Source organism: Carassius carassius, chromosome 40, assembly GCF_963082965.1.
Source record: "Carassius carassius chromosome 40, fCarCar2.1, whole genome shotgun sequence".
NCBI lineage: Eukaryota > Metazoa > Chordata > Actinopteri > Cypriniformes > Cyprinidae > Carassius > Carassius carassius.
In genome coordinates this window covers 28,609,353-28,630,180 of record NC_081794.1, presented here as the reverse complement: position 1 = coordinate 28,630,180, position 20,828 = coordinate 28,609,353, and the positions used below count along the sequence as shown (strand labels likewise).

At 36.5% G+C, this 20,828-nt stretch overlaps 1 protein-coding gene and 1 long non-coding RNA gene across 2 annotated transcripts; one reads left to right on the top strand and one right to left on the bottom strand.

Moving 5' to 3' along the window:
• The first annotated feature begins 614 nt into the window (after positions 1-614).
• LOC132122526 (uncharacterized) lies at positions 615-12,568 on the top strand. Its single transcript, XR_009426392.1, has 3 exons — positions 615-691; positions 1,302-1,412; positions 12,454-12,568. It is a non-coding gene; the product is annotated as an uncharacterized LOC132122526 (long non-coding RNA).
• Positions 2,672-12,794, bottom strand: LOC132122525 (neuropeptide FF receptor 1-like). Its single transcript, XM_059532899.1, has 3 exons — positions 12,336-12,794; positions 5,303-5,402; positions 2,672-3,474 (listed from the first exon to the last, which is right to left on the bottom strand). The coding sequence occupies exons 1-3, from the start codon at positions 12,637-12,639 to the stop codon at positions 2,733-2,735; spliced, it is 1,146 nt and encodes a 381-aa protein (XP_059388882.1). The 5' UTR covers positions 12,640-12,794; the 3' UTR covers positions 2,672-2,732.
• Positions 12,795-20,828: the final 8,034 nt, after the last annotated feature.

Sequence of the window (20,828 nt, the reverse complement as noted above, 5' to 3'; positions counted from 1 at the left end):
TAGTTCAGTGCTGTGTATTTATTTACAGTCTCTCTCTTCTCTCTCACTCTTCTAGAATGCACAGTTACATCGACGGGATTTAATGAAGTCCCACTGAGTGCAATTTAAAACAGGTCAGAGTTGACTGTACTTGTGTCTGGCAGCATCTGCTGTGACGGGACAATTAGAACTCGTCTTATTTACCATGCTTTTACAATATTTCAGCTAAAGAGCCATTTCTGCTACATGATCCAGCAAAAGCCCAGTCTGATACAAAGCTTAGTTTTAACTTTATTTTGGATTGTTCTCTGAACATTATGGGAAGGCTACATTTGAAATCTCTTTAAAGAATGCTGTTTAGAATGTTCAGAGAACATTCAAAAGTAACATTTCCAAAATGTTCGCAAAATGAAATATTCCCTTAACATTTGCAGAACCAAGAGGAAAAAAATGTTTGTTTGTTTTTTTTTACTGGACATTTTTTCTGAAATACCATTAAAAAAATCTAAACATATTTTCTTTTCAAATATTGTTTACAATTAAAATATTTAATATACTAATATAATTTTATAATTGTGTGTGTTCTTATTATAATTTTACACCCTGTTAGTCTTTAGTAAAATCCCTTTAACTAACAAAAGCCAGTTTCTCAATGACATCATCCAACAGGAAGTGATGTCATTTTGGAGGGAAATCAGCTGTACAAACATCAGTAAGTATTATCATGGGTTTGTGATGCTGTGATGTTTTGTGATTTTTGGTTTATGTCTCTCTAAAATGCCCAATCCAATCCAAAAAGATGTTATTAAAAATATAAACATTTGATTTAAACTACAAGTGGACATGAATAATCAAAATCTAATGGAATATATTAATAATAAGAGACCATTTTAACTCTTCACATGTGCATGTTTTCCCCCTATTTTAATTAATTAAAAATGTCTGTCTAACATGTATGATCAAGCAGTACTTTATCAAAGCTTTATTATATTAATGATAAAAAACATTAAAGTACTGAAAAAGAGATATTAGTAAAACTGCTTCACCTTTGAAATAACAATTGACAAGAAAATCATTTCAGAAGCATTTATATTTTCAAAAAAAAAACAAACAAGCACAAACAATATTGCATTCACAGTATAAGATCAGAAATGTTTTAGGACAGTTTGGATTTCACGACTTTAACAGTTGGATTGTGTAATGGTTCAGCTGTTTTTAATGGTTTAGTGTCATAACAAGCGGCTGTTAAACAGCATCTTTATCCATTCAGGACTAATTTATTCTGATGAAATAAATCATAATGATTTTTGTCAAACATACAGAGTAACTGTGATTGGATGGCCTTCTCCTGCAGTGCTGCTGTAATCCAGTGGGAGGAGCTTCTGCAGATCTCCAGCTGTCAATCAAATGGATGGATGCTGCTGTTCTTAGAGGTTTGAGATGTTATTTCATGCTTCAGTTCACTCAAGTAGACCAGAGATACTGACATAAAAATAAAAGTTACACAAAACCACTGCAGAAGATTTAGCTGAGAGTCACCATAAAACAGACCGGGGCTAGTTTTCACAAGGTTGAATTGAATTGAATTGCACAATGCTTTTTCTCCATCAACAGTGGTTTTATGTGTTTCAAACATATACAATAATATTTGTCAATTCTCACTGTTTTACTGTCTAAATGCTACTGCAAAGCCTTTAATAGGCTATTTAATGGCAGGTTTGCACTGTGACAACTTACCCCATACAGTGTGACAACATGCCCCATTAATGTTTTGTAAATTATTTGCACGCAGTGATGTAAAAACTTTGCAGATGTTTTGTTTTGGTCATTACAGAAATGCTTTATTCAAGCCAAAAATGTGACAACTTGCCCCGGTCTCTCAATTATACAACTCTAACTTTGTTTTATTTGAGTTTGAAAAATTGATTCAAAATAATTCAATTAATTAAAAAGAAATCAGCACATAAACAATCATAAGTAGCACAGAAATATTTATATCAGTAATACATTACATGTGTCAAAATTATAGATATTTTGTACATCTCCTACCGTAAATATATCACAACGTAATGTTTGATTAGTAATATGCATTGCTAAGAACTTCATCTGAACAACTTTAAAGATGATTTTCTCAAGATTTAGATTTTTTTGCTCCCTCAGATTCCAGATTTACCAAATAGTTGTATCTCAGACAGATACTGTCCTCCGAACAAACACACATCACTGGAGAGATCATTTATTCAGACAGGAAATGAGCTCAAGAGAGTTCAAGAAATTAACCCTTAAGGTCCAGGCACACAAATACTAAATCTTTTTATAATACAGTAAAATGTTGCAATGGTAATATTAAAATATAATATAATATCCCAATGCTAATATTTTTTTTTACTTATTAACAACTATAATAATCAACGGTAGCTGAAATATTACAATAGATATATTTGTATCTTATTTAATTTTTTTAAATACTAGATCTTTTTATGCTATTGTAATTTTTAATATGCTGTTTTCATATTCTAATAATAATAATAATAAAAACATTTTTGTTTTTGTATGTTTCTCCCAAGCCATGCATCCGTGCTGTCAGTGTGTGTTTGTGCATGTGTGCGTGTTAACGGGTTTCTTATTTTATTTTATTTTTTATGGTATTTTAGTTATGTACATGTATGTGTTTGTGTGCGTTTATGTATGTGTGTGTGTGTGTGTGTGTGTGTGTGTGTGTGCGTGTGTGTTTGCATGAGTGTGTCAGTGTCTCAGTCCAGATCCTCCAGCACCAGCTCATCTCTCTGTTCTCCGCTGCAGAACTCTCTCCGGCCGTCGCTCTTTGCGTTCGTCTCGTCTCGGTCTGCAAACACACGGTTGTGTTTCCACGCTGAATTGCGTCTGGGCTGCGTTGGCTCGTCCACCACACACAAACCCAGCTTAAACGCCTCCTGGAATCCACGCCGGAAGTTCTCGTTGAAGTAGCCATAAACGATAGGATTGACGCTGCTGTTGAAGAAGGCCAGCCAGTGAGCGAACGGGAAGACATAGACGGCCACCAGGTCCAGCTGAGCGGCCGAAAGATTTCCGTAATCCGTCAGCATCATGAGGATCCAGAGCGGAAGCCAGGAGACGGCGAAGAGCAGCGCCACCATCAGGAGCATGTTCACCACGCGCAGCTTTCGGCGGAAGACGGGCGGCTTGACCAGCCTGACCGCGATGCGTGAGTACATGATGAAGATAAGCGTGACCGGAGCCAGGTAGATGTGTGAGAAAAGCACAGTGGTGTAGATCTTCCTCATGTTTTGGTCTGGCCAGGCCTCCCAGCAGGTGTAGAGCGGGTGCGTCTCATTGTCCCCGTCCACGGTGAAGTGCAAGACGTCCTGCGAGACGGTCAGCGTGACGGCGGACGGACACATGATGGCCACGGCCAGCGCCCAGATAAAGGCGATGGTGATGATGGCCTGACGCCGCGTCAGCTTCTGCTGGAACGGATAGACGATGCAACGAAACCTGGAACACAGGAGATCAGATCTGATCCATCTGGACCAGACTGTACGGGAGAAACTAAACCATGCTTCGGTCTGGAGTTACATGATTACGAGATTAGGAAGTTTAAGGGATAGTCCATCCAGAAATGAAAATTCTGTCATTAATTACTCACCCTTATTTTGTTCCAAACCCGTCAGACCATGTTTCATCTTCAGAACACAATATTTCTGATGAAATCCGAGAGCTCTCTGACCCTCCATAGACAGCAAGGATATGATCAAGGCAGGAAGGACATTGTTAAAATAGTCCATGTGACATTAGGGTGTCTGATCAATCTATGGAGGGTCAGAGAGCTCTCGGATTTCATCAGAAATATCTTTAGATGAACGAAGGTTTAGAACGACATGAATATATATAAACAGCAACGATGCACACTAACTGAAGTCAAAAAAGTGAAAAATCATAATTTGACCCCTTTAAAGCTCCTCAGAGGTTTGACTTCTTCATCAAAAGCGCTGAATTATTGCAGCCTGAGAATCAAGCTTCTGCTTCTGTGTGTAATGTACAGACTGTGGGCGACGTGTGCCTGTAAATTACTGCTTTGTTAAATACAACGTGTGAAGTGTCTGTCAAATGTGTGTGTGTGTGTGTGTCATGACATTTTTTCACTGTCATCTTCTACTTAATGGTGCTTTTAAGATCTGTTTTGACTTACTTTCTTTTGTGGAACACAAAGGGATTTTTCATGTTCATCTGTTGTTCTTTTCCAAACAATACAAGCACATTGTTATCACGTCTGTCAACGGCCAGACTGAAGCTTGTTCATTTTCTTCTGAAGTCAATGAGAACTCAATGTTTTTGATGAATCATAAAAAATCTAAGATTTAAAAATCAAAATGATGACATTAAAAATAGAACATTTTGAATATGTTAATGATTTACTATTAAATAAAAAGTTAAAACTGTGTTTAAAAAGTCATATTTAAAGTTGCAATTATGAGACAGATGTGGAAGTTATGGCATACTAAGTCATAGTTATGACATGAAAGGCTGAAATTATCTTTAAAAATCAACATAACATCACAAATGATCTTTGAATAAAAAGTCAAAACTTAATATTTGTAAAGTCAAAATTATGGCAAAAACGGAAATTAAGAAATTAAAAGGTCAAAAACAGTCATAATTATGAGAAAAAGTGAAAATTACAACATACTATGTCATAATTATGATATAAGAAGTCTAAAAACATCTGTAGAATTATTAAGAAAAAGTGAAAATTCTGGGATTGAAAAATCTAAATTATGCCAAAAAAAATAATAAAAATAAAAAATTACAGGATATAAAAAAAATCTAATGACAAGTCATAATAATATGAGAAAATTATGACAAAGTTGAAATTATCAAAAAGCAATCAACATAAAATATCACGGTTATTAAAGTCAAAATGATATATTTAAAAACTGAAACTGAAAAGTCAGTATTTTGACAAAAAGTCATCAGTCTCAACAATGGCATGCCAATTCATAATGATCGATTTTAAGATAAAAATGTCAAAATAAAGTCATTAGAAGTCAAATTTATTTATTTGTTTGTTTATTTTGTTGTTCTTTTCCAAACGGCACCAGCACATTATGAACACACTGTCTGTCACCATCCAGAAGCTTTATTAGTTCATATTAGTGTTTCTGAGAGGGACATGAGGGTTTGGAAGCACATAAGGGTGAGTAAATGTTGACTGAATGATCATTTATGGGCTCAGTTATTAACTGAAGTCACAGAGTGGTTGGTTTTGCGTGTCTCAGCGTGTGTTTGTATTCATGTGAAGTGCAGGAGGGTGAGAGTTATTAACCTTTCCACTGCAATGGCCACCAGCGTGAAGACCGACGCCGAGACTGAAGCTCCCTGGACGAGTCCACTCATTTTACAGATGACCACATCAAACGGCCAGCCTGAGAGAGAGAGAGAGAGAGATTCATCACAGGCAATAACCACTTATTCCCTTCTCACCCCAGCAGACAAAACTGTGATGAAACCGTGAACGCTCACGGACGGCAGCTGCTGCAGCTCTGCCGAGGACTGGCTCTGTACATCGTCAACGGGAGACTGCGAGGGGACTCGCTCGGCCGATACACCTACAGCTCAGCTCTGGGGAACAGCACTGTAGACTATACCATCACAGATCTCCAGCTTTCCTCTCTGAGAGCATTCACAGTCAAACCCCTCAAACCTTTCTCAGACCACAGCCAAATCATCCTCTATATAAAGCAATCTGAAACATCACCCCAACCAATTAGGACCCCATATCAAATGAGCAAAATAATGTCTTTCAAATGGACAGAAACCAGTGCCAGTGATTACAGCACTGCCGTCGAATCTTCAGAAATACAATCCCTCATACATTCGTTCCAAATACAGGAATACCCCAAAAACCAATTCGGCATCAATCAGGAAGTACAAGACCTAAACAACATATTCTACAAAACAGCACAAAAAAGTAATTTGGCAATTGTTAAACCAAAGAAAAAATATTTAGATACTGACAAATGGTTTGATTTGGACTGTAAGGCTCTGAGAAAAAACCTCAGAAACTTATCAAATCAAAAACACAGACAACCAGATAATCCGGACCTCCGCCTTCTTTACTGTGAGGCACTAAAACAGTATAAAGCCACACTCCGGCGGAAAAAAGCACAGTTTTTGCAAAGCCAGTTTGAAGAAATTGAAAAATCTATAAACTCACACAAATTTTGGGATAAATGGAAATTGCTATACAAACCAAATCAAGAAGTTCTGGCAATCCAAGATGGGGAGAAGTGGAAAAACCACTTCCAGGAATTATACACCCCAACTGAAATTCAAAATTCTAATCAAAATGAAATAATTAATAAACTAGACAATTTGGAAAGATCAATTAAAACAAAACAAAACCCTTTAGATTTCCCCATAACAATGAAAGAATTGGAAGAAAAATTAGGAGTCCTTGAGTCCAAGAAAGCCTGTGGTGTAGACAGCATCCTGAACGAGATGCTGAAACACACAGAGCAAAGCTTCAGACTGGCCATGCTCAAACTGTTCAATGATGTTCTGTGTGTAGGGTTCTTCCCTGAGATCTGGAACCAGGGCCTCATCAGCCCCATCCACAAGAGCGGAGACAAACTAGACCCCAACAACTACCGAGGCATCTGTGTGAACAGTAACCTGGGGAAGGTTCTCTGCAGCATCTTAAACGCCAGACTTTTACACTTCCTTATGAAGCACAATGCCTTGAGTAAATCCCAAATTGGCTTTCTTCCAAAATGTCGCACATCCGATCACATTTTTACATTACAAACACTTATTGACAAATATGTACATCAAAACAAAGAACAAATTTTTGCTTGTTTCGTTGATTTCAAGAAAGCATTTGATTCAATCTGGCACGAAGGATTATACCTAAAGCTTATCGACAGTGGAGTAGGGGGGAAATTCTATGATTTGATCAAATCGATGTACACAGCCAGCCAATGCGCTGTCAAAATTGGAAACCAAAGAACCGAATTTTTCCCCAAAAAAAAAAGTGAGACAGGGATGCAGTTTAAGCCCCACCCTCTTCAACATTTACATCAACCAATTGGCCAATATGTTAGAACATGCTCCCTTTCAAGGTCTCACTCTCCATGACACAGAGATCAAGTGTCTACTCTACGCAGACGACCTGGTCCTCCTGTCGCCCACTAAACAAGGGCTTCAGGACGGCCTGGATCTGCTGGAGGATTACTGTCAGTCCTGGGCCCTGACCGTCAACCTCCAGAAGACTAGAGTCATGATGTTCCAGAAACGCTCCAGATCTCAGGGACCAACACACACATTCACACTCTCACACAGAACCATTGAGAGCACAAAAGCATACACCTACCTCGGCCTGAAAATAACTCCAACTGGTAACTTTACTTTGGCTGTGAATGAACTCAAAGAGAAAGCTCAGAGGGCTTTCTATGCCATAAAACGATCAATCAAAATTGACATCCCAATCCAAATTTGGCTAGCACAGCCTGGCCATCGAGACGGGCCGGCGCAGACAGACCTGGCTCTCCCGGGAGGACAGACTCTGCTCGCACTGCATTCTGGGAGTGCCGGAGACCGAGCTGCACTTCCTCACAGAATGCCCCAAATACCAACACATCAGAGACCAATATTACCCCAAAATGAATAAGATATTTCCCCAATTTAACACCTGTAATCCAACCCAAAAACTTAGATTCATCCTTGGTGAAGAAGCCAAATGCTCCAATTTACCAGCAAGATTTGTAGCATCTCTCCACATCCTGGGGGACGAGCAGAGCAGCAAACACCCAATGAACACACACACACACAGCCTAACACACCCAATCACACACACACACACACACAGCCTAACACACCCAATCACACACACACACAGCCTAACACACCCAATCACACACACACACACACACACAGCCTAAAACACCCAATCACACACACACTCACAGCCTAACACACCCAATCACACACACACACACACACACACACACACACACACAATCACACACACACACAATCACACACACACACACACACACACACACACACAGCCTAACACCCCATCAGACCTACACACATGTATATAAATAATACTTAATATTCAAAATCAATTTCTATGTTGTTTTTTGATGCTTTGGCAATACAAAATGTATTTTTTTTGTCATGCCAATAAAGCTTTCTGAATTGAATTGAATTGAGAAAGAGAGAGAGGGAGAGAGAGAGAGAGAGAGAGAGAGAGAGAGAGAGGGGGAGAAGGAGGTGCAGAAGGAGGTGCAGCGAGAGGAGCAATGAGAGGAGCAATGAGAGGTGCAGGTGCAGTGAGAGATGCAGAAGGAGGAGCAGGTGCAGGAAGAGGAGCAGGCCCAAGGAGAGGGCAAGGTAGAGGTGTAAGGATGCGTGGTGGTGGCATTCCAAGGGCTGCAAGAACAGTAGTCAGTGATGAAATTCATGCCACTATCATTGACCACGTAATCAACCATGGTCTCTCACTAAGAGAGGCTGGTGAAAGATTGCAACCCAATTTGAGGCGGTCAACCGTTGCCTCCATTATTCGCATCTTTCAACAAACCAACAGGTAAGTAGTGCATTTTACATGGACTGTTTCTATTCTCACTTGACATGTCAATAAGGTCATACAGTAATGCATATGTTGAATTTTTTTTTTCCTCTAAAGACTGCAACGTCTTCCACCCTCTGGGGAAGAGGAAAGCTCCTCAATAATGATCAAGAGCTTTCAATTGTGGAAATGGTTGTTGCAAATAATGCAATAAAACTGCATGAAATTAAAACTAGAATTATGGAGGACCATGAGATATTTGGCAATATAGAAAGCATCAGCCTCACAACAATTACACGGACTTTGTCCAAACACAGAGTACGGATGAAGCAGCTCTACACTGTTCCCTTTGAGAGGAACAGTGAGAGAGTCAAGGAGCTACGACGACAATATGTCCAGGTATAGTGTATATTCAATTCAATGTCCAGTATTACTGTATTAGCTTTGCACATTGCAAGTAGGTAACCTACACAGTAATAGGTTGCAGTACAGTATGGTATACAGTAATGACTTGATATACATAAACCTTGTTTCAGAGAATTATGGAATTGGAGGCCAACCAGGCCCCTCATGAATTCATTTACATAGATGAGGCAGGATTCAATCTGTCCAAAAGGCGTCGACGTGGACGAAATGTAATTGGGAAAAGGGCCACAGTTGATATGCCAGGACAGAGAGGGGCAAACATTACCATGTGTGCAGCAATGGCAAATGCAGGATTACTCCTTCAGAGATGTCAGGTTGGACCCTATAATACCGAGCGCCTCCTTGCCTTTCTCAATGATCTCCACCAGCGCCTGGTACCAGAGCAGGATCAGGAGGGTGAAAACATGAGGACCTTTGTAGTTACCTGGGACAATGTTGCTTTCCATCATTCGCAAGCAATAACAGTATGGTTTGAAGTCCACCCAAGACTGGTAAGTCTCTTCCTTCCACCCTATTCACCTTTCCTCAACCCCATAGAGGAGTTCTTTTCTGCATGGAGGTGGAAGGTTTATGACCATCAGCCACATGACCAGATGTCCCTCCTTGAAGCCATGGATGCTGGCTGCAGGGACATCACAGTTCAAGATTGCCAAGGGTGGATCCGACATACAAAGTGGTTTTATCCCAGGTGCATCGCCTTGGATAATATTAGATGTGATGTTGACGAAAACATGTGGCCTAACCCTGAAGATCGCAGGGATTAGATAAATTAATTTTGTGCTATTTTTAGTTCCCCCCTTTTATCTGGGCTTTTGGCTGTTTTTCTTTTCTTTTCAGAAGAAAATTTTGTTTTTGTAAGCATTTTGTTCACTGTAAGCATTGCAATACTGTAAATTTTGTCTGTTCTATTATACTGTGTTTCTACTGTACCTCCTTCAGTAAACAATAAAGAAAAAAAAAACTGATTTGCTTTTTACTAGAATGCGTTTGAATGTGAACATTACTGTACATGTGGACATGCAGGTCCCAACCAAGAAATTTAGTGTAAAAGGTGGATTGCATTTTACCTGAAACATAAAAGTCTATGCCGTTTTTCTAACAACAATAACCAGTATTTTGAAACCTGGTGTACTGTGATTGACTGCATATGCTTTGTGAAGTGAAAACAAGTGTTATTCTTTGAAAGAATAATTTCATTTTGAGTCAGATTTCCAGTGTTTTGGTAAAGTTAGTGTGTGCGCAGAGAAACATGTGTTCTGTTTTGAAATGGAGTTAGTATATATTTAACAAAATGTGTTTTTGAGAAGAAAATGATCAATTTGGCCAATTGTGTTTTGTAGGTGTAAGTCTGTGTTAAGAGTTTAGAAAAATGATCTGAAGTATGGGTAAGCGCTTGTTAGCGATTGAAAAAAACTGTAAGATTCCTATCAAGAACACTGAAAAAAAAATATTCATTGAATTTACAATGTTTTTTTTTTTAAGGAAAGTGGTTGCAATTTATTTTAGATACATTTAAATAAGCAAATTTAGTTGACTAACTTTCATCATTAAAAAAAGTACTTAAAATAAATTCTTGCAACCACTTACCTTAAAAAAAGTCAGTGCAGCTTCCCTAAATCTAAATTATGACATATAAGTTATAGTAATGGCATGGAAAAACTCATGACAGAAGTCAAAATGAATAAGAAATCATCCCTAAATAATGCATTTCTTAAATAAAAAGACAAAAGAATTGTATTTAAAAGTCAAAATGTGATTAAAAAAGATTAAAATTATCAAGAAAATCAACATAAAATTTATTTGTTAATAATGCAATTCTAAATATTTCTTAAAAGTCAAAATGATGGGATGGAGAAGTCAAAATGTCATAATTATATGATAAAAGTTGAAATTATAACTCAAAATAAAATCTTAATTATTTATAGACGATTATTAAATAATAATAAAAAATGGGTTAAAGTTAAAATGATGCCAAAACTTTTAATTGTAAGATAAAAAAATAATAATTATTAGAACAAACTTGAAATTATGATAAGTCATGATTATAAGATAAAAAGTAGAAATTAAAACTTGTATTAAAATACCCCCCCCCCCCAAAAAAACAAAAACAATTAACACAAAATACTGAAATTATTCAATAAAAAGCAAAAAACATATGAAAAAATTAATTATTAAATTAAAAAGTCATTATGGTGAAATGTTTTAATTATAAGATTAAAAGTCAAAATTATGAAAAATAATGAAATTATTACCTATTTTTTATCTTATAATTAAAGCTTCGTATAAATATCTGATACCGAACTACTGGACATTTTATCCAACATTAATGACTGTTTTAAAAACAACAACATTTCCACTGAATTGTCCTCATTTAAGATCCTGCAACACCAAAAAAAATTAAATAATAATAATTCTGATTACACTCTTTGAATGCAAAATCTGTCAATTTGTATGTTAAATATTTGACATGAATATATATATATATATTTGTTTTCTTTTGTGCCCATTAATGTAAACATATATTCATGTACAGTTTGGGGAAAAAACACATTTGAAGACACACATTTTTTGATGTGTCAAAACAATTCAAAATATCATTACACGTTCAACAGATTGATGTAAATGAACGAGGTTTTAATGATCTGTGACCCATCGGGTGTTACAGCTGTATTTAACATCCAACAAGCCGACAAATCAGCTGGCATATGGATGCTTTACACAACACATGTTCTGATGCAAATGATGAATCTAACAGTGTATAATGCTGTCATCATGCACACAAACACTTGGTGATGTAAATCATGTTTGCATTTGCAGAAAGACTCTGTTGACTCCTGCGCTTTAAAAGCCCTACATAATGTTTCTTCTGGTGCTTTCCTTCTGATTCTACTTCACTTTGAGAGTAATGAATGCACGGAAACACAAAGGTAGTGTGTTCGTTATGCAACCGTCGCAACACGAATGCTGCTGCCTCTAATGCTAGGCTTTTCTTCAGCGCTCGCATTTGCCGAAAAATGACTGAAATGTACTGAGAACCACAACAAAGACCCACTAACCAGTCGAAAACTAGAGGAAACTAGTTCATCCTGAAAATGCATTTCCGATGCAAAACACCGATGCAACAAAATAATGTTTTTGTTTACATGATATGTGTGCATATATGTGCATATATATAAATACACACACATGCATGTATATGTTTGCAGACAAAACATGCACACTCATGTTTTGTAATAGAGATGAGTCACATGACATCTACGGCTCTGCTGATTGGCCGTGTGAGTCCACATGGAGATGCATGCACATACTAACAGATAAACTCTCTCCAGCTGCATTAAACCTGAAGTTACAGATGTACCTGTGATCAGATTGTCCACCAGCGTGATGGGAAGACATAAGATGCCCACCAGCAGGTCGCTGATGGCCAGGTTGAGTATGAAGATGTTGGTGACGGTTCTCATCTGCCTGTTTTTCAGCACGATGAAGCACACCAGGATGTTTCCCAGCATGCACAGCGAGAAGATGAGCACATAGGCCAGGATAATGACGGAGGCCACGGCGAGGGAATGCTGGTAGAACGGTAAGAACGTGAGGTTTCTGCTGTCGTTGAAGAGCATGCTGTGGTTAATACTGATGTTCTCGCTGTAGAAGTTCAGATCCATCGCTGAGAGGGTTTCCAAATCTAAGACTGAGAACAGAGAGAACCTAGCTCAGAAACTATAGAAAATGAATGGATTTTTGTCTTGTTTTGCGGCACAAATGTCTTCCATTTACTAGAGATCCAAACTGCATCAGGATGAAGTGTGTTTTCCCTGAAAACCAGTGCGGGGTCAGAAAAATCATCTAGTTTTCCCTTTGAATTAAATAGATTTTTTGGTGTCTCAATGCATTATTTTTGATAGATTTATCAGAAAACTGGACATCTGATGTCATTTTGCATCTGATGTAAATGTGTGTTCATTTAAGAGCGTTTCGGGGTCAAAACTTAAAATTTAAGCATCTGATTCAGTTTACAAAAGTGATTTTATATACACTTATAAAACATATTACATGCAAGTAAAGTGTCTGCTTTAATGGTTCAAATAACTTTTTTGAAAATAAAATGTCAAAATATGGGTGATCATTGTCATTCAGCATAATTTGTGTAAAAATTAAAATATATACTTATTCTGACCTGAACTTATGAAAGTATATAAAATAATAAGAGATCATACTAAATTTGCTTATATTTTAGATGATTAAAAGCTCATTATTTGAATTATTTTCTGGGTGTTTTCTGTAAAGCATAGTAAAAATGTATGATAATCATTATTTTTCTCAGAAATTTTAATTTATTTATTTTTATTCCAGTGTTCAAATAATTTGCGATAACTAACACCACTGTGTCACATTTGTGCTGTAATTGCGGTAAAGATTGTGCTGAGTTTAAACATGGTGAAATGCATTAACTTAAACTGTGAAGGTCCTTTATTCTTATAAGTCTTTAAATTAGCTGCGATATCTAAGAGTAGCTCAGAGCAGCAATTACATGATCAGAAACTGAAGCCAAATCAGTTCAACTGAGATCCAAAGAGTTAAAAGAGCAGTAGTTTAATTTCATGCCAACTGTTTCAATGGTTATGAGCAGATGTGACCTTAATTTCTAACTTTGGCTGCTGTTATCAAACACTGAGTCCAGTGTCATTTCATTTTAATACGCTGATGCATAAGCAGTAAGGTCCGAAGATTAACTTTACATCAACATAACAGCCAGGCAACATGGCTGACATTGAAAAGATGGATTGCATTTTATTCTTCTTAATGGCAGAAAGACTCTACAGAAAGCTGTAGGCCAAGGATTTCTAGTTATAAGCAAATTTGCATGCTCTTCCAAACACATGGTGCGGTTCTGTAACTGTTAAGGTTACACTTTTATCAAGTGAGAAGTAAAGAGACTCACATTTGGTCAGATCTATATATATTTTAAGAAATACGGCATCACTAAGACCATATAGTTTTGATTTCAAGGGAATGCATTAACTGAAATAAATCTGAAGCTTCAGTGCAATGTTTATCATTTTGGATAAAAAGCCTCTGCTCAATGTAATCTAAATATTGTTATGCTCAAATGCTGTGTGCTAAACCTATATTGGCATGTAATGATATTTGAGATGAGCTTAGGCTCAGTGTTTTCTCCCAGGGTTTGTAGATAAACAGCTCTGCACTTTACCCTGCCTCATATCTGAGTCTCCTGGGCATGCTTTCCTGTTCTTTAAGTCTCTAAGTTACAGCTTGAGTGAAATCTACTTCCCACGGCGAGCACACGGCGGTCGATGCTCCCTAAATATGTTTAATGGCAGGAATTGAGTGACAGCGAGAGCTCTAAAACAGCTGCATCTCTGGATGGACTGAGCGTTTTCATGATGCCAGAGATGATCATCAGAGATGATGGTTTGGAAGTATTAGATCGGTGTCATGGGTGCCACTGTGCAGGTTAATTAGGCGCCTGTGTCAATGAGTGTTATTGCACTCTCGTTCTCTTTTAATTACTCATTGCCATAGGAACCAGAGAAATGTCTCACCTATTGCTTCTGGCACTCAGAAACCTGTTTAGCTGAGCTGCTTGAGTGTGAATCAGAGACGCAGCGTGTCTCTCCTCTGCATCTGTCATGATAATCCTGCTCGGTAGGTTTGCAGAATGATTCTCTGTTCATCAGATCACCACAGATGATATCAAGTGATGCATGTGACAAAAATAATTTAGCTTTACATGCAACACCTACATGCCACTTCAGAAGCGCTTCTGTCTTAGTCAACTAAAAGGGGACGATTTAGACTGCAAAGGTGGAACAGAAGCGCTTCTGAAGTGGCATTTAGGGGAATGGACCGTTTAATGCTGCTGAGAGGAGGCTTAAATGCATTAACACATAAATATATAACAAGTATGCAAAAGTGCATACTTTACTACTGGGACCGAGCAGGCAGAATTTAGTCTGGGTTTTAGTCTTTACACAAAAGCATCTTTACTTTTAGCATCTTTACACCAAAGTTTGACCATGCATAACACAACCTTATTTCAGTAAAGGTGCCACACTTTAAAATCACTAAAAAGTGGCACAGAAGTGCATAATTTAGTTTATAGGTATTTATAGTGTACTTTACACTGAATTTGAGCTGGCACAAAGCAGCCTTAACTCAGCTGTGTAAAGAAGTGTGTAGTTTACACCACCGAGGTGGCACAGAAACACTTCTGAAGCTGCATTAAGGTGTCTTTAAACAGACTGTTGTTCAATGCTGCTAAGAGGTGGCATAAATGCATTTCACAGCAATTAACAAACTGAGCTGGGTCAGAGCAGGCTTAATTTAGTCTGGCTTTTACTCTGCATTACATATTTACTCTTAATTTTGAGATTTTCTGACAGGAAACTGATTTTTTCAGACTGCAAGAAATTTGTGACAAGATTATATGAGATGCAAGTCATACATTTATTTGGCAAACTACAAGACTGTATAAGTAACCTGCAAAATATGCAACAACAGGGTTATTAGTCATGCAGCACCACCTAAATTATACACTTTCTCTTCTACATTATGCATGCATTTTTAACTTTAAATATTGATGCTGAATTACAAAAGTCCTTGACATTGTTGGTCAGCTTGTGAATCCTGCTGGGCACCAGTCACTGCTTACGGCAGAGAATCCAAACACATTGCAACAGGTTCTGTTTAATCTGAGAGCATCAGAGAGTGTCTGAGCCGATTAATACTTCAGGAATACTTCAATTCCCTTTCACACACTGTCATAAGAGCTTAGGAGAAGATACCGCACTAAGATGAGCTCTAAGGATGGATATTAGTATGTTCTGAGATTAATCACATCTGAAGGTATGTTTATGCTTTGTCTTTACGTTTTGAGAGGGTACGGCCAAACTTATCTAATAACAGTAATCCTGATAATTTAACATATGCATTTATATTGAACACTGATTTTACATCAATAGTAGGCTACATACATAGTAATTAAAAAGATTTGAATTATAATAATTATCATCATCATTGTTGTTGTTTTCCTCCTTGTAACACCAGAAGGTTTGCAGGTGTATCTCACGTGTGATTTGTGCATGCTGTCGGATGAAAGTTGCATGTACGGATGTTATCATGAAAATAAAATCTACAGATTTGATGGAAGTTGGATATGAAGACATATGAAGTTGTTACCTGGTAACCCTGTATGTCGCTGTTGATATCAGACACATCAGCGCTCCATCCTAAAGCTTATTAATTAGATCACATGTTCATTAGTTCCACGGATAAATGCAAAGTGCTGAAATAACACTCAACTGATGTCGGTACATTCAGACACATTCCTGCTCAGACGCTCGAACAGCACTGACAGAGAGAGAGAAGCGGAGTCTAGGTGTGTGTGTGTGTGTGTGTGTGTGTGTGTGTGTGCGTGTGTGCAGCAACTCTGTATAACTTATCAAAAAAAAAAAAAAAAAAACACTTTTCGCAACCGCGCCGCGTCTCAGAGACGAAATTTGTCGTCATGCATACAAATGCACTTTAATATAATATAATATAATATAATATAATATAATATAATATAATATAATATAATATTATATAATATAATATAATATAATATAATATAATATAATATAATATAATATAATATAATATAATATAATATAATATACCCCATTCAAAATTTACATTTAACCCACGGCTAAAATATAAATACTTTAATATAGGCCCATATATATATATATATATATATATATATATATATATATATATATATATATATATATATATATATATATATATATATATATATATATATATATATATATCATATTTTGGTATAGCGCTCATAGAAATTCTCTCTCTCTCACTCTCTCTCTCTATTTTTAAGAACCGCTGATGTATAATAGAACGCTGTCTGCCTGTCAATCATTTGCGGTTTGCTGACGTCAGGTTTGCTAACGTGTGATTGGAGGGCAGGGTTTGGGGGTGGGGTGGCTGTTAAACTTTTGTTTAATTAAATTTAAACTTTGATTAATTTAATGCTGCTGAATGTTTTAGCACTCAAATAAATAAATCAAGTAAATAAATAAAAGCTAAAATAAAATAAATATATGTGTTATTGTTATTATTGATATAAATGTTGAAATTAGAAAATGTAGCGACTAAACTCGTAAAATGTTGTCTTATGTAATTGATTTTTATTAAGATAAAACAAATAATAGAATAAAATAAATACACATATTTACAGTATATGAATCAGAAATAAATGACCAGTGTTAATCTTGATCAGTGTCATTTACATGTCTAATAGTCTCTGCTCTCTGCTCTCCCTGTGGTCCCAGATATCGTTTCCCTCTCGTTTATTTCTGTTCAGTCTTCTTGTTCTCCCAGGCTTCAGTCTGTCTGTGCATCACAATGAATCAGGAGCAATGATGTCTGTCTGTGTGTGTGTGTGTGTGTGTGTGTGCGTGTGTGTGTGTCTCTGGAGAGCCTCATATCTGCACAAACACTCCGGACGCTGCTCAAATCTATTCTGTTTCCTCTGGTTCTTTTAAACTCATCTGTTCTGAACTCACATCATTCACTCTCCTGTACCAACTTTCTGCAGCTTTGTGTAAATCAGTGTGATTTCTGCTAATGATGACCCTCAGAACAAACAGCAGAGTCTGAAGATCCAGCCTGGAAGGTCTAATATTTATAGGGACTATACTTTTTTTTTTTTAGCATAAATAATATATATATATATATATTAAATTGCATTTTTTCAAAAACATTAACTAAAAAAAAAACTACACTTTTATTAGTTAGTTGCCAATTCAACATTCCTCATTTGCATTTTGTGCTTAAATTAACACAAAAACTAAAGTAAAAAAAAAAAAACACATTTACACAAAAACACATAAAGCACTAAAACCCCAAAAATATTTTTTACTTCAAACTAAATAAACATCTACCGAAAACAACATAAACAACCTAAAAATTAAAACTAATAAATAACTAAAAACTATTTAGACATAAAACTATCAAAATTACTAAAACAACAAAATAGCTTGAAGTGAAAAAAGGGGAAATATACAATTAAAATATTCTGAATATGAATCACTTCTATAATATCATCTGAGTGAGAATAAAATGACACATGAGTATGAGAGAGAATGTAATAGATCTTCAAGTGATGGTGTGACTAAAAGTAATTACCATGAAAGAATCAGACATCGCCAGAAAGAGCAAGGAAAAAGAGTCATTAACCAGCGAGTCAGTGTAACCCATGCGTCTCGGATGACTGGTTACTTTGACCTCCAGCAGTCTTCTGTGTGTTTGTAACACTGAACACACAAACCAATGAATACTGAAGCAGAATGGCTCCAGCAGTAGTGTTCATATCATATGCTAGTGTTGTAATCTGTTGTCATTTGACTTCTTGAATTTTAGGATGCTCATCTTTCAAGAAGTCATATTTTCATGCGTTTCCAGCACACATTTATTTGTCTGTTTGTTGGAGATTTATCAGGAGCAGAGTATGAGTGATAACACCTTCACGCTGTTTTTTTTTTTCATGCACTAAAGTCAAATGTGCTGTAAATATATTTATCAACATATATTTCCTTTTATGAATAATGCAACTGAGTTATTTATCATGGATTTGAATAAATAGGTGCATGCAAACTGGCTGATATTCTCCTAGAAATAAAACATGATTTTATTCAAATGTTTTTGTACTTTTGCATTGCACTCTAAAATCAAATAAAACATGACTATTAGTTAAATTAGGTTTAATTTATATTAAGTTGTTCAGATATAAACGCAATGTGGTGCTATTTTCCGAGAATGCCTTTATGATTGGATTTTTTTCTGGTTTGTGGCTCTTTGTACTGACTCATGTCACATCTCTGATCCGACATGTTCATAGCTCATAAAGCGCTCTTATGATTTGATGACGAGCTGAATCGAGTGGATTAGATAAGGGAAACATCTGGAATATCCAGTGATTAGGATGGCTTGTATGCACCCAAACGATCCGTTTATAATCAAACTGATGGCTCAGGTAAACCCCGCTGTCGATTCCACCGAGCTTGATCTGAGCTCAATCCCACTGAAATGCTGATGGAACTGAAAGGACTGATGTAGACCTGAAATAATCCGATCAACAGGAGAAAGTAAAGCAGGTAAACACTTGAATATGGCTATTCAAATCAGAAGAAAAATATCTATGCACATGTGCAGTGGGATTATCTATGTTTGTGCATGCAAACTGATTTTAAGCTGAAGCTGGAATATGCTGCTCATTCTGATCTGAAAGCCAAGATGATAAACGCTCTGAGAGACAGGAATGCTCTCGTGATGAGAGAGTTTGGACCAATCAGACGTTCACAGAGTGAAGAATCTGCTGTTTCTGAGAAAGAGCAAAGTGATTATCATGTACAGTAGGCCCTGAAATTATTTTAATAATTTAAAGTATTCCAAGGACATTCAGACAGTGAGATGAGTTTCCAAACACTTTTTTGGCCTCTATTCAAAATTCTTTCATTCAAACAAGACTTTTGAATAATGTGAGTAAACAGAATATTTACTTGGATCAAAAATAAATCATATTTGTACAGATTTTCATACTGTGAAGTGATTATCAACCTCTGTTCTTGTTTGATTTTTGGGAGAAAACATGTGCATTGTATTTCTAATCACGCAGCCAATATTCACAGCCCATCATATTAGAAAAATCAAACGTGCTTCTCAGTGAACAATAGCTGCAATCAAACCAGAGTTCCCATAATCAACAGAGGCAGCATTACACACCATGACTGACTGATGTAAAAGAATTAATGGCACATGAAGCAGAGTATCATCTGAGTCTCAGGTCTCTTCGTCTCTCAGGAGGAGTAGTCACAGATAACCAGCTCTTCAGTTCTTGTTCTTGAGACGGTTACTTCAGGATCTGCAGTTTTCAAGTAGGTTCAAGAGGCTGAATTATCCCTCGAGAGCAGGTCGAAATATTCTGCTATCACCTATTACTACTCCAGCTTCTCCTTATGCACTCTTTATATCGAAAGCTCTCATAATGCACTGTTAAGAATCAGAAACTTTGAAATCTTAATCCTCGGTGTATGAGGGGACATTCATGTATTTCTATTCAGCGTGAGTCGGCTGCGAACGAGAGACACAGGTGAAACAGTGAAATGAAAAACTTAGCTTATTAGCTAAATGAAAAGCTAAAACCTATTAGCTTTTTATTAAACTCACAAAACCCCTGCATTTCCTTCATGAATCCCAGTTTGGCAAACCTTGATATAATGTAATGCATCATTCATTTTATGTTAATATCAGTATGTTACAATATTAAATCAATGTGATACATGTGTTAGGCCAAAAGTAATCAAAAAGTAGTCTGATTACTTTACCTAAAATGTGTAATGTAATAGATTATGTTACTAACTACAAATTTTGTCAAGCAATTTGGAATCAGTAATTAATCTACCGAGCTCTGTAAATATACTCCAGTCGACATTTAGATCAAAAAACTTCATCAAAGTTGTTCTAAGACAAGAATGCATTTTGGTTTTAGATTTTAGGACAATTGTGATGAAAGGTTTTGATCCACTTCAAATGTTGACTATTACTAGTATTACTATCAGTATTACTATCATAATATAGTAATACTGAAATACTAATAAAAATATTTTGGACTTTGACTTTATAGACAAAACCAGGTGTAAAATATAGCAACATCTCTTCTTTTATGTTGCAGTGAAGAAAATAAATTAGGTCTAAAACAACATGAGGATGAATAAATAATGACAGAATTTAAGTGGTTATATTTCATTAACCTGATGCACCTGCTGTGGTCTTG

Bases quoted from the DNA above. Each gene is read 5' to 3' on its own strand.
- LOC132122525 (XM_059532899.1), bottom strand. From the start codon at position 12,639: ATGGATCTGAACTTCTACAGCGAGAACATCAGTATTAACCACAGCATG. The intron at 5,403-12,335 runs GTACATCTGTAA...TCTCTCTCTCAG, and splicing joins GGTGGACAATCTGATCACAG to GCTGGCCGTTTGATGTGGTC. The intron at 3,475-5,302 runs GTTAATAACTCT...CCTGTGTTCCAG, and splicing joins GTGGCCATTGCAGTGGAAAG to GTTTCGTTGCATCGTCTATC.